At 42.0% G+C, this 14,645-nt stretch overlaps 2 protein-coding genes across 8 annotated transcripts in view; both read right to left on the bottom strand.

The window, feature by feature from the left end:
• Window positions 1-3,947, bottom strand: part of LOC115840614 (phospholipase A and acyltransferase 3) — a 28,560-nt gene extending 24,613 nt beyond the window's left edge. The window contains exons 1-3 of one of the 4 annotated variants that reach the window (XM_070046104.1): window positions 3,815-3,947; window positions 3,418-3,579; window positions 2,575-2,652 (exon numbers count right to left, since the gene is read on the bottom strand). In XM_070046104.1, coding sequence (XP_069902205.1) covers window positions 2,575-2,652; window positions 3,418-3,469 — 130 coding nt within the window. In that variant the 5' untranslated portion in view covers window positions 3,470-3,579; window positions 3,815-3,947. The other 3 variants (XM_060303052.2, XM_030833835.3, XM_030833834.2) reach the window with 3 other exon arrangements.
• Window positions 3,948-7,149: 3,202 nt separating this feature from the next.
• Window positions 7,150-14,645, bottom strand: part of ATL3 (atlastin GTPase 3) — a 50,984-nt gene continuing 43,488 nt past the window's right edge. For all 4 annotated transcript variants that reach the window (XM_030833827.2, XM_030833828.2, XM_030833829.2 and 1 more), the window contains 4 exons: window positions 14,546-14,602; window positions 13,212-13,283; window positions 12,390-12,821; window positions 7,150-11,595 (listed from right to left, as the gene is read on the bottom strand). In XM_030833827.2, coding sequence (XP_030689687.1) covers window positions 11,509-11,595; window positions 12,390-12,821; window positions 13,212-13,283; window positions 14,546-14,602 — 648 coding nt within the window. In that variant the 3' untranslated portion in view covers window positions 7,150-11,508. The remainder of the gene's footprint in view (window positions 11,596-12,389; window positions 12,822-13,211; window positions 13,284-14,545; window positions 14,603-14,645) is intronic.

Genomic DNA, 14,645 nt, shown 5'->3' with positions numbered 1-14,645 from the left:
ACCCCCAACATACACAGACTCAGCTACATGTGTCTGTTCCAACAGTAAGTTCTGAATGGCTCAGAATGGTTCAAGTTCACTTTCAGCACAGTTTGGGCCACCAACCCCTGTGATCCTACATTTTCCTGTGTTTAAACAGAAGACAAGAGTCTGCTCTCCCAGTGCCAGAAGAAAAGTGTTTGAAAGAGAAGTGTTTGAAAGTCTGGATCAACTTCACCAAGAACTAGACTCTCATTCTAAAGCAATGGATTAAATAAATGTCAAAGTTTACCATCATTCGGCCATTTTCTCTGATTTTTGCCAAGGAAGAAAAACTGGGGAGAATTTTGCCAAATAAGATAAAAACTTACAATGAATTTTCTGGTGAATATGTTTCAGTGAAAATGTTTTAAATGTGGATATATTTAAAAGCCACTAGAATGAGGACTTCCCTGCTGGTCCAGGGTTAAGACTCCATGCTCCCAATGCAGGGGGCCCGGGTTAGACCCCTGGTCAGGGAACTAGATCCCGCACGTGGCAACTAAGACCCGGCATAGCCAAATAAATAAATAAATGTTTTAAAAAATAATAATAAAAAATCAAAATAAAAACAAAGCCACTAGAATGGATAAACAACAAGGTCCTACTATATAGCACAGGGAACTATATTCAATATCCTGTGATCAACTATAATGGAAAAGAATATGAAAAAGAGTGTATATATGTGTATAACTGAATCACTGTGCTGTACAGCAGAAATTCACACATTGTAGTCAACTATACTCCAATAAAATAAATTAAAAAAATCAGGAATCCCTGGTGGTCCAGGGATTGGGACTCCACACTCGCACTGCCGAGGACCCAGTCCAATCCCTGGTTTGGGAACTAAGATCCCATAAGCCATGTGGTGTGGCCAAAAAAAAAAGAGAGAGAGAGATATCTAGAGATCAGCAAAAATAAATAAAACATAGAAGCCATTAGAATTAATTTTTTTAAGACATAGGCAGCGTTGCAATTTCTCCAATTTATTAGGAAATGGGATTTTTATGAATTTCTGACAAACTTATCCTAATGTTTAAGGTTTTTCCAATTTGTATATCTGTTGTTTCATATGAGAGAAGCTTTTGAAATTAAAATTAATAAAAAGTGTCTTCTCGACATATACACACTACTATATATAAAATAGATAACTAATAAGGACCTCCTGTGTAGCACAGGGAACTCTACTCAATACTCTGTAATGACCTATATAGGAAAAGAATCTAAACAGTGGATATATGTATATGTATAATTGATTCACTTTGCTGTACAGCAAAAAGTAACACAACATTGTGAATCAACTATACTTCAATAAAAAAAATTTTTAATAAATAAATTTAAAAAGTGTTCTTCAACTGTGAATAAAGATAAATGGACAAATCTAGCTCTACTGAGTGTTGAACATGAATATACAAAGAAGATCAATTTTGTCAAAGTCAAGGACAACTTTTCAGAAACTAAAGTTCCAAAACAGAAACTGTAATGGCATTATTATTCACTACTGTGACCAACCTATATGTAAGAATACGTTTTCTTCAAAAATACACTAATGCAATTAAAAGCTATTAACCCATTACTTCTATTTTTCTCTATAACACCTACTTTATTTTTCAGTTTTTATATTTTCACTGGCATGATTTCATATACAAAGCTCAAAAGAAGAAACTTGACTGTGTTTCTTTTCTGGCCATTACTACTATTCATTTCATGATTATTACTGAAAATAATGTTGCTAGTTAACGGAGAGGATGTTTTCAAATGACCACTCCAGACATCAAATATTCCAGGTACACCCTAATACCAGGCACTGTGCTAAGCCCTTTACATGGATTAAATCATAATCATAATAACAATGAATTACAGTTGAGCACATAATACGTGTGTGAAGCACTGTTCTGAGCACTTCATAAGTATTAAGTCATATAATCCTCACTCTGGGGAAGAGAGTTGATTTGAAACTTGGTCAAAGTGCCACAGCTAGGTGCTCAGCAGGAACACGGTCCCGGGGCGAATCTACCTCAAAAGCCGGGCTCAGAACCTCTCTGGAGCAGGTCCAGCTAGGCTGAAAGGTAGCATTTGCTAAGCACCTTTATGATTTCTGAACCATAGGAAAAGTGAGAGTTGGGAACTTGCTGGCAGGGCTGGTCATGAGGTGCATCAGCTGAGGCCGGAAGAATCACCTGTTGTCAGACCCAGGCTCGGGGGGCAGCAGGTGCAGCCCCAGACACTCAGCCCCAGGAGCCCACCCAGGTGTTCTGCTCTGACTCGGGAAGGCAGCACAGGACCTTGGCGGGGCAAATCTCTCCTTGCTGCCTCCCCGCTCCTGGGGGCCTGTTTCAGGCAGGGCGGCCTCCCAACCCGCCCACGCAGTTACTCACACTGAGACAACTCCAACGGATACCCACCGACGCGCATCTCACACCTGATGCCCACCGGCCAGTGGGGCAACCACATGTGGAGGCCACATCCTCAAGGACCCTCTCTCTCGTAAGTGATGACTCAGACCCACCGAAACACGGCCCCCACTCCCAGCCCACTCGCCCCCCCTCAACTTACCACGGGCGCGCGCATCTCCTTCGGTAATGGAGGCCCTCAATTTCACGCTGGAGTTGGCTTTATCAGCTGAGTAAACGCCTGAGGCAGCGGGGGAGCAGGGATTCATTGTCAGTAGCAGGAAACAGAGTCCCCAAGACCCCAGGGGACTGTGGCTTCTGGCGGGGGAGACCGTGCCCGGTTGGTCTCTAACCCCTCCGAGAACAACGGGCTCACTCCCTGCGAATTCCTCGCCGGCCCCCTCCCTGCCCCTGCACTTGGCCGTGAACGGATGAATCCCTCGCAGGGGCCAGGGAGGTACACCTGATACCGGAGAGCCGGGCGGCGCAGCGGCGGGGAGCGCGAGCCGTGTCACCTACCAGGGCGCGCTGCGCCCCCAGAGAGTCAGCGGGGCCGCCCTCGCGCCGGGCCCTCCGTCCCCGGCCGCTGCCCTCAGCGGCTCCCTAACTTGTTTACTCCCGCCTCACCCAAGCTCTCCATCCCCCACCACAGCCTGTAACACCTGAGAGCCCCCGCAAGCGTCTCACCCTTCCTCAAGTTCCGGGAAGTACCGCTCCCCCCACCTCGAGGACTTGGAATGCAGCGCGGCCTCCACTGAAAAGGGAACCGGCTAAATGGCCGCAGAGTCCAGGCCAGCGTGAGGTCAACTGGCCCCTCCCCGTGAGACTGACTAATTAGAGCCTCGCAGAGCTCCCTGCCCCGGCGACAGTGACAGCCTGCTCCAGCCTCTGGGGCAGACATACCAGACATACCAGGACGCTCCCCGCTCACCCCGAAGCCTCTCAGCACACCCTCCCCTGCGCGGAGGCGCCTCCAGAACCCAGCGCAGGGCCGCCGCCTCCTCACCTCGGCTACGCACGCGCTGCGGCCCGCTCAACTTAAGATCTTGTATACACATCACACTGGAGTGTCATCAGTCTGCTCATTTCCTCCACGCCAGTGGGCTTATACTGTAGTTTAAAACTACAATAGGCCCCCGTTATCCGCGGTTTCTTTTTCTGCAGTCCGCTGGGTAACAAACAAGGAGACAACACTGTGGATAAGCGGGTACTATCTTAACGGTTGCGTACTTCCTACGGTTTCAGACATCTGCTGGGGGCCTTGGAACGTATGCCCCTAGGAAAAGGGGGGACTACTGTATATTAAGCTTTAAAGCCATTTAAAGGCAAGGGCATACCAGAGAGAAAGTACTTTTAACTATTGGGTCTTAAGCCATTAGATATCCCCAAAACCTGGCACCCACCTGGTACACAGCAGGTATTCCATGAACGAATGAATGGATCAATGAATCAATGAGTGAACGAGTGACCAAAGACAGGCCCTTCCTGTGCAGTGGTCTGTGACTCCTAAAGGGTAGAAGCAGCTCCTCTTCATCTCTCTTTTCCTGCTCCGTCCCGCCGGCACTGAGCTTGGAATCAGGACGCATGGGCCAAATCCTGTCCCTGGCTACCTAGAGGGTCCAGGGCACCCTTCCCTCTCTCAGCCTGTTTGTTCATCTGCCAGTGGAGGGGTGATGATATTGTACAATATATAAGATAATATAGGGTTTCCCTGGTGGCGCAGTGGTTGAGAGTCTGCCTGCCAATGCAGGGGACACGGGTTCGAGCCCTGGTCTGGGAAGATCCCACGTGCCACGGAGCAACTGGGCCCGTGAGCCACAAATACTGAGCTCTGTGCGTCTGGAGCCTGTGCTCCGCAGCAAGAGAGGCCGCGACAGTGAGAGGCCCGCGCACCGCGATGAAGAGTGGCCCCCGCTCGCCACAACTAGAGAAAGCCCTCGCACAGAAACGAAGACCCAACACAGCCAAAAATAAATAAATGAATAAGTAAATTTATAAAAAAAAAAGATAATATAAAAAAATACATTACCCAAAGGGAAAGCAGCAGATGAAATGAGGCTTATGTCTGGCACGGGGCAAGTTCTTACTCGGGACCCATTGGCTGTTGTTAACAGCAAGAAGGAACGTGCTCATCAACATCACGTTCCTCACCAGCTTCCCGGCAAGAGGCGCTGAAAATAAACACCAGAGCTTTATGTGTATTACTACTCACGCAACAAGCTGTTATGTGTATGGAGCAAGAGACTACCTGTAAGGCAGTCAAACCCAGGATGGAAAGGTTCAGCTTTGAGGAAACCACAGATTCTGCCTCTTCTTACTCTCTGCTTTCAGTATTGCCCAGATGTCACTTCCTTTACTTTCTTATTCTTCCTTCCTTCCTTCCTCCCTCCCCCCCCCTTTTTTTTTTTCCTGTTGCTCTGCCAGGAAAAACAAAATAAAAAGAACACTGAGGGGCGGGGATGTCAAGGAAGTGATTTTGACCTTTCACACAGCTCTCAAAAGTGGAGCTGTGTAAGAAAACCCCCAAGAGAAGATACCATGTGATGCCACCACCATCCCCAGCAAGATAGTCTGCCCTTAAGCCCCATTCCAAGTCCAAAACAACGATTTGGGTGGAGAGCCAAGATCAAAACAGCCAGGATCAAACTGCTATCTGCCTACGAAGCCTCCAGTCTTTTCTGCAACCAGCTGTGTAGCTCCGTTACTCTTCTTGTGACAGGTGGAAAATATTACTTTTTAATTATTTGCAATCTCTCCATTCTCTGCCTTCTGATGGTTCTCCTCCTCCATGAGATCCATTGTCGTGCTGCCTCTGAGGAAGAAGTAACTGAGGAATTGGGAGGAAACGGCACAAGGCTAAATGCCGAGCAGGCCTAAGAGACCCTGTGGGATCCTGAGCAGGTGGGGGGCGGGGACGAGTATCAAGGCCAGGCCAAGAGGAAAGGGAGGGGGTAGGAAGAGTGGGCAGCAAACCGCATCAAGGGAGCAGAATCCACAGCGGGAGCATTTCACGATAACACGAGGGCTCTGACGCTGAACAGCAGCTCAAACCTGGAGCACCCCTCCGGGGAAAGGTGCTCCGTCGGCCAAGCGAATGCAGGCTTTTTACGTGTATCCAGGCCACTCTGGGCAGGCTTTGTGAATATACCAATTTTGACAGTTCGTCCTGGCTGGAAGAATCAGGCTTTTGTGAAAGGAAAGTGAAGTATAACTTCCTTGTGAATTGCCTATCTCTGCAACCCCTCAAACCCTACTGAAGAGGTGAGAATAAACCCCTCGAGAGGCCCTGAGGAGCTTCCACTGCATAAATGCGGTCACCACGTCTATTTCCCCTTAAAAGCACATTCCCGAGACGCTGCAGGCTCTCATCCCACTAGCTTGTGAAATGGCCAGTCTGGGGAACTGAAAACTGCAGTGGACATTCGTTTTTGTCCAGCAGTCTCTCATCTGGTGACTCCATGTAGTTCTGGTGGAGCCGCCAATCACAGTACCCCCATCACCCCGAGTAGGGACACATGTGACCTACATATGGCTGGCTATCATGCCCCAGCCCTCAGGTTAGGCAGTGGCCCTGGAAGAGCATATGACCCAAGCCAGAGACCAGTCAGAATCTTTCTCTAGGATGGAGGGTGTGTGTGTGTGCGTGTGTGTGTGTGTGTGTGTGTGTGTGTGTGTGTGTGTGTGTGTGTGTGTGTGTGTGTGTGTGTGTGTGTGTGTGTGTGTATATACACATAAATACACATTTTTGAATAGGCAGTGGTCAAAAAGCCTCTTTCCTCTGGGGACTTAAAAGAGATGATATAAGCCTGGAGCCATGTGTTCCTGCCCTCCCCGGCAGCATGGAGATCTATCTGCAAGAGCAAATAATGCAGCCACTGCATACAGGAGATAATAGTCCTGTTGACATTTGAGTTCTTCCAGGGCCTCATGCTAGCTTAACTTCTAGACAGCCAATTATAAGAAACTTTTTCATAGTTACAATTCTATTTTTTTAGTTATTAAGCTAGTTAGAGTTGGACTTATCTTTGGCAAACTGTTTACGGTCATCAAAGCCAACAATGCCAATGCACCAAAGACAAGCCACAGTTTGCTTGACGTCTCCCCCCCCACGACGACTTTTCCCACCCTGGTCCTTCCTTCCAGCCAGCCTACGCTGATGGAGGAATCATCACTCCCCATACTCTTCGTATCTCATCTACTTGTGAGTATGCCCCTTCCCTACTAAACTGCGATGAACTCAGTGCAACACCCAGCCTGGTACGATCAGGGATGGATGGATGGAGGGAGGGATGGAGGCTACTGACCCCACCCAGTGTATGTTTCAAACTAGGAAATACATCTTTTTATTGTAGGGCTAAATTGGGTATGTAAAGTGATTAGTCAATATTTGAGAAGTTCAAACCAACTTCCCCACTGCCTCCAAGGTCGTCAGTGAAAGGGAAAGCTTTCAGTAGAGATTTCTTTACCTCACCCCACTCCCAACAAGGAACCATTAACCAGTTAGCTCCATTTTACCCAATACCTCCAACAGCACAGCCTGCTCCAGCATTATGCTAGTAAGATACTAGTTCAGTATTGTTTTGCAGGACAGAGAAAGCTGACTCACTCAAACCGCATGACCACTGCGCCTTTGACCCAAGTTTTCATCCCCTTAGAGATCCTATTTGCTTTGCCAAGCCCAAATGTACTTCACAGATCCTCCCATGTTAAAGAACAGAGAAAGAAGAAACACAAGTAACATGGTGCTGTGATCTTTATTCCATTAAATGACCTTAAAACTAAGAAACAGAAACAAGCTTTTAATATACTAATAGCATAATCTAATCCATTGCACTTTTTAAAAAGTATATTAAATTTTAAAGCCATTCAAAAAGGGTCTAGGAGAAAGAAAGTGCTTTGAACATTTTTTTTTGAAGAAAAAGAAATCAGAAAGGAAATTCTATATATGCTCAAAATTAATATTAACTCCTTTAAGGCTTAAGTCCATGATAGCATTTATTCATCAAAATTGGAAACTTTGGGAATCAAATGCCGCCTTCCCTTGGTCATAAAACACTACATTTAAATCTTAGTTCTGGCACCTGAAATGCCTTTCCCAGGAAGAAAAATTTCTTCTAAAATCTTTCTGCCCTTACATCTATCTTGAAAGTCCCTGGTAAGGGCTATTTTGTGGCTAATTTTCACAGTTATGATCTTCTCCTTCCTTTTTGTTCATTTTTACTTAGGCTTAAGGTTTTCTGTGCATAAAAGATTTAGAGGTTCAAAGTCACAGTGCTGAACTTTGTTTTTTTAAAAGAAAAACAACTTTCAAAATAGTTTTTTTTTTTAAATCCTAATTACACCCGGTAGTAAATAGGATACTTGTACATTCATCTCTCAGAGAAGGCACTAGGACTTCCTGATTTAGAATAACATTTTCACAGAGTTTAGATAATCCTCTAGACTAAAGGCATCCTTATTACTCTGAACACTGTAAACTCTCAGTGATTGTATCTGGCAGTAGACCACCTATTCTGAACCTCAGGCAAAAGCCATCCACTTGCCTCCAGACAATACTGAATTGCACTTTCCCATCCCTCCAAGCAGTCTCTCTCGCTGTGGTCTCTGAACCACCTGTGATGCTGTTTTTAAAAGTGGTGATTCCAGGGCCACAACCCAGACCCAGACACACTGAGGCAATCCCTGGGTATAAAGCTGGGAATTTGAATTTCTTTAAATATGCCTCCCAGGGGTAAGTTTTATGCACTTCAAGGTAGAGGAGAACCACTATCCAAAACATAGGTACAACAGGACTTAACAGAAGGAAAACGATTCAAATGCAAAATGGTCTCTTACAAATGGGCTTTTGAATGTCATTTTAAAACACCACCTACACAAACAGTTTGTGTTTTAGGAACTGAAGCTTGTCTTCATCATGCCCTTATTCTTGACTAAAATTTTGTTGGATCTAAAGGTAAGCCAGAATGATGCAGCCCATGTTTGCGACCTTAGATGGCAGCCATCCTAAATAATCCTAAATTACATTTCAATAGCTCTATGCAGATGTCCATGTAAGTTTACATTATTTTAAAAAAAATACTCTAGGGAAAAATAAAACTTTTTTAATCGCTTTTGCCTGGACTTAAATCAACTACTTAATTTCTCTGTAACTCAAACATACATACACACTCATCCAAACTCACCCTATCCAAGACACCATTTTCATAAGCCAGGTGGAACGCTGGGTATGACCTGTTAAAGAAACGCACTGCCAGTACAAGGCAGTTTGTCTGTTTGTTCACATAAAGCATTTTACTTCATGAAAGAGAAAAAAAAAAGAAAAACCAGGTAAAACAAAAACAATACTCACAGGCAACTCTACCAAGTATGAAGTAGCTGTTACTATATAAACCTCTGCAGGAAAACAGATCTCTTGGTATACTGCTAAAATAAGGTTATGACTTTACAGATGTTTTATCACCATACATGAGAGTTTTCCCTCATTTTGTCTACACACCTCAGTGAAACAATCAAAATTTTGATTCTATTATTTTTACTTAGAAGCTAACTGGAAGTATTAAGAAAACAAAAAACTTAACAATATTTAACCTCTCCTAAAATGAAGTATTTTCATAGAAAATTCTGAAAACCTTTTATATGTTAATAGGAATGTGCCCCATATACTGTTAGGAATGTGCAAATTAAAAATGCTTGCATGGAAAGGCAGGAGTGGCAGAGCAACAAACACCAAGCAAAAACTTAGTCCTAAGTAATGTCCCTGACCCACAAACTAACGGCTGAGGGAAGGTAAGGGGTAAAAGACATTCTTTTCAACCTGGTTATAAACCTCCCCAAGACAATTTATAGCCAGCAATGAGAATGTACCTTTTATTGGAAAAGCTGACATAAAATCATCAATTTTCTGTTAAAAAAAAAAAAAGAGGCCAAAGGAAACCATAAAAATCCTCACTGAGAAAATATTATAAACAATTTCCAGAGGAAGAATAAGTTAACTGATAAAGACAAAAAAATAAGGGTTCCCCAGGGTAATTAAACAAAGTTATTCCTTTAAGATCAAAACAGAAATGGTGGATTTAAACAGTAACTAAATTCTAAGATTTCATTAAATCATACATCATATATTTTTTATTTTAAAAAATCTAATATTTTAGTATTAAAATAAAATTTAAACACAGCATCCTTTCTCACCATTAAAAGTAGGATAATTCTAGACAATTTTTCTGAAATCTATAAATGTGCTTATACAAATGCATTAAAAGCTAAGTATCTCAACATCTGTAAGGCCTTTAGCAAATAAGTATCAACCTTCAGGAAGATGAGAGGCCACCTGAAAATGCACCAAAATTTCAAAACTAAGTTTTTAATTTATTGATAATAAAGCTAAGTATCACTGATATGCAAGTAAACAGCTTTTAGGACAAGCTGGAATTCTTCTAGAATTTAACCACAGCTGAATAAAACAGCAAGAGCTTCAGGGCAAGATGGTATGTAAATATGAAAAAATACATAAAACACTTGGAATTAATTCAGAACTTGTAAAAATACTTGAGTGGTAAAGTGTTAAAACAGTCAAGAGAAATATTCTTTGACAGAGATTACATGCTAGAAGAGACTTTTTCTACCTTCCATTCATACTTCACGTATAAAGAATTTACCCTTAGAATTTGCCTAAACCTCCCTACCTCCCACAGCAAAAGTTAAATTATCTTAAGAATTAAGGCTCACATACCTGAATGTTTATATAAATACCTGCAGGCAAGTTTTATGAAGTTTTAAAATCCACAACAATTCACCATTATAAAACCAAAGGAAAAGGCAACTGATAAAGTTTTTTATCACATGATCAAGGTAAATGAAGAATTCTTAGATACTTCTAGATATTATATGTCCATATTTGGGTGGGACTTTGGTCCTTACTAAGCCAAAGCTATTTTAAAGCTACCAGACTAGTCATGTATAAAGTTAAAAGGATGATTCAATAAAACTGACAGTTTTAGCTCCATTATTAAAAACATTAGACAGTGAATAGGAGAATGCAAATAAACATTGTGGATAAAGACCTGATTTACTGCTAAACCACATGAAACAGGATGCCAGTTAAAGGCAGTTATGTTTGGTAAATGTCTTTCCTCTAATCCTTGATAAAGTTCTGTTTTCATACAGAACTCTAAAAAACAAAAACTCTCAAATGACAATTGTGTGTGAGTTATGTATAATACATATATGTATATAAACCTACAATCAGTGAATCTGACCAAGGCACAAGTTCAAATGACTTATCAGAGGTCACATGGTTCATTTAAACTCAAGCTTTCTTCTTAAAGTATGAAAGCTCATTCCTTTTATTACAAGCTGCTCTGGTTTCTCAAGCCATATTTGTCTCTTTTCTAGAAAGAAGCTATAGGAATGAATGAAGGCAAAAAAAAAAAAAAAAAAAAAAGAGTATGTTCTAACAAAACTGCCAGCCTGTCAGGAAACAGATCTTAAATTTCAGTGTACGGTAGAGTTAAATACGATATAATTTTTCCATACTATGTGGCAAAAACAATTCTCTAATATTATAAGACTTTAAAAGTGTAATGGCATCATTTTTAGTCAGTCTTTAGTTCTGAAGCTTTTGCAAGTTTTGTAAACTTTAAAAAAAAAATCCTTTTCAAAAGACTAAGGTACAAAAGAACTGATAATTCACCAAAACAGCATCTTTCATGTGGTTATCCTCAATCCCCTCCCTATTATGTCCTCAAAAGCATGGATTCAACCTTAAAAGGCACTAAATGGCACATAAAGGACAAAACCGCATTTCCATTTTTTCTTTTAGCTTTTTCCCCATAAAGTGCACAAAGCAGAGAGTAATAAGAAGACAGACATAGGCTTGGATCTATACCAGCAAGGAAAAGAAATGTTTCCAAGAGAAATGGAAGTGTGTTTAAGAATTTGAAACCACAGGAAAGGTCTGTTCATTTATTAGTGCTGTGTTTCAGCTCTTTCCAGATGGTCCCAGGTCTGCGTTCCTTGGCACCTGGACCTGTGGCTGTGGCAGAAGCCCAGAAATCAGAAGGGGCTGGCCGGGGTCTTGTTGGATCCTCTTGTTAAGATGCTACTGAACTTTTTTATCCAAGGATGGTCTCCCAACAACTGCATCCCTCACAGCAGCCTGAGTGGAATTACCAATGTGAGAAGTGGCCTGCAAAAGTCCATTTATTCAACATGTCAGTTAATAAAATACAGCACAGCATCAAAAGAGTAAGCCATTGGAGACAAACTTTCGAAAATCTCTGTCTACATTGTTACTATGTTATTATAGAAAATAAGGGAATGAAAATGCAGGGGTCGGGGAGCCTGTGGCAGCTGCTAACTCCCCAGAGAGTCCATCAGCTGAGCCTTTGCTACCTTACTGGAATGGGGTGGGCAGCTCTCCTGGCTTTACCACAAGCTTCTAACTTAACTGATATGTTCCTGCTACTCAGAAAGAGAAAGCTGAGTCTCAAGGATCTATAAACCTAGAGATCATGTCAATGTCAAAAGCCACTGGCTTACTGAATGATTTAAGTGAAAGACACGCCATCCTTTAGTAGGTCTCAAAATAGAACAGTTTGTTAAGGTTCATATTTTTCAAAGCTTGTGACTTTCAGTGAGGCAAACTAACCTTGGATGGGGGAGAGACTCACACAGGAATTATGTCTGATGAACACGCAGTTAAAAGTTTCCCATGAAGAACACAACATATGTACGTTGGAAATTTTTTTGCACTAAAGAGCAGTTTTTAAGCGTGGAAACAAAATACTACAAATAAACATTAATATCCTAAAGAAGGATAATAAAACGTAAGGCCTATTAGAAAAAAAAAAAAAAATGGCCAGGGTAAGTTTCTCATGCCTTCTTTCACTATTGAACTCTTCCAAACGGAGACATTTTACAATCAAAGCACAAATATCTGTCCTTTATCAACCGTCAGCCTGCTCAGCTGGCACCACTTACCTGCTCTAATACATACGCTGCACCAGAATCGATAGCACCGCCCAGCTCACGATACTGACCAGAGTACCGGATGTACCCCCAGGTGAGAAGCGCTATTAACAGCAGGCCAACCATACAGTTGAACAGCTGGGCCACCACCTCAAGACCAATAACGCCAGTGAGGCCTGAAGCTATGTACAAAGCCACAATGCCTGTGAAGAGCACTGCAGGGGTTCGGAAGGTGCTGAAGACATTCTTGCTACCATTGTGCTTGCAGAAGTTCTCATACAGTCCCTTGATCTCCTCCTCCAGCTCCTGCTGGTAACGAAGGCTAAAATCCTTCCCACCCATCTTTTTTGTCTTCTTAAAATGGTCCAGAGCAAGTTCTTTGAATTCACAGTGCTTCTCCTCTAGAATGTCTGGAGACAAATAAGGTTTGTCTCCCCCAGAAACCTAAAAAGAATAAAGACACAATGTGAAGGGTGAAGAACCCTTCAAAAACAAATGCCAAATAAAACAAGTGAAAACACTGAAAAGCTTAGAATGTTTTAAGATATTAGAAATTAACTTTAAAATGATGACCAAGACCAATAGAGGTCTGGTTTCAATTCCTCAAAAAAGCACACTTAGTAACCAGGGTGATATTGATTAGTGAGAGCTGTGACACTGTAAGAAAGCCTTGCTTAGAAAGGGCCATAATTAAAAGGCCCCAATAAGCAGGAAGACCTGAATGTTGCCTCATCATCATAAGATACACTAAATGGGATCACGTTTGGACTTCTGAAGTCAGCAGCATGCCCAGTTATAGGTGTTTCAGAATAAGACGACTGCCCGGCAACCTACCTCTTCCATGTTGTTATAGTAAATGTCCTTGGCAGAGGCTGCAGCTGCTAAGTTGTTGGCTTCAGCAGTGGCCTTTTAAGAAATGAAAGCACAAACCATAAATCCTTTCTCTTTTAATGTTCTTCCACAAATAACCAAGTAAAAATTTTCTCTCACCCTATTCCCCATTCCCCCTTCTTTATTATTCTTCTGTTTTTCAGCTTTCCATATAGCCCAATTTATGAATTAAAATATACCTTTTCTGCCCAATTTTCTGCCAAAAAATGTTCTCATACATAATCTTTAGCATAAAATTAAACCTCTGAAAGTATTTCCTTTGCTTCGATTTTATGTGTTAAAAAATAGATGCAACTCAGAAAAGAAGAGGAAAAATTTATCTTTACAACATCAATCCCAATCTCTAGCTCCCTTTGTGAAAATGTTATCCTACTAAAGAAATAAACATTTGGGGCTTCCCTGGTGGCGCAGTGGTTAAGAATCCACCTGCCACTGCAGGGACACGGGTTTGATCCCTGGTGCGGGAAGATCCCACATGCCACAGAGCAACTAAGCCTATGTGCCACAACTACTGAGCCTGCACTCTACAGCCCATGAGCCACAACTACTGAGCCCATGCACCACAACTACTGAAGCCCATGAGCCTAGAGCCCGTGCTGCACAACAAGAGAAGCCACTGCAAAGAGGAGCCCGTGCACCGCAACGAAGAGTAGCCCCTGCTCACCGCAACTAGAGAAAGCCCGCACACAGCAATGAAGACCCAATGCAGCCAAAAGTAAATAAATAAATAAATAAATAAATAAAAATAAAAAAAGAAATAAAGAAAAAATAAATAAATAAAAATAAATAAATAAAGATTTGGCAATAAATGGCCTTATCCTCAGCACATGAAAGTCAGAAATTATATGTTTTAACAAAATGACATCTTGGAAACATCAAAATGTTGGAAATAAAACTATTTGCAAATTAAAAACCTGATTAGTAAACAGGAAATATTTAGATACGTCGGACATGTTCTATGAAAAGAGACAACAGGTAACAGGAAAATGATTTGTCTAACAGAACTGGGTATGTTTAACCTGTTTTCCACAGTATGTTTTGGGGGAAGACCAGGCCCAGCAAGAAGCCATTCTGTTCTAACTTCACCAGCATGAATACAGACAAGAAAACTGGAAGGGAGTCACACTGCTGGAAAATGTGCTAAACATGAATGGACCTCAGCATAATGAAAAGGGGGGGGACCAACAGCATTCTCTTCTTAAAGGACTCTGCTTACTGTATACGGGTCAATTCAAGTAATCAAAGGATATCATTTAGGATGCCAAAGAACTGCTTACCTGAAGCATGGATTTGGGGTGAGGCAGATCTTCTCCTTGGTAAATTTTAATATATGCCTTAGAATATAAACATAAAAACAATTATGAAAAATGCCATTCT

This window comes from Globicephala melas, chromosome 8, assembly GCF_963455315.2.
Source record: "Globicephala melas chromosome 8, mGloMel1.2, whole genome shotgun sequence".
NCBI lineage: Eukaryota > Metazoa > Chordata > Mammalia > Artiodactyla > Delphinidae > Globicephala > Globicephala melas.
Note: the sequence above shows the minus strand (reverse complement) of the source record. Positions and strands in the feature narration are given on the sequence as shown.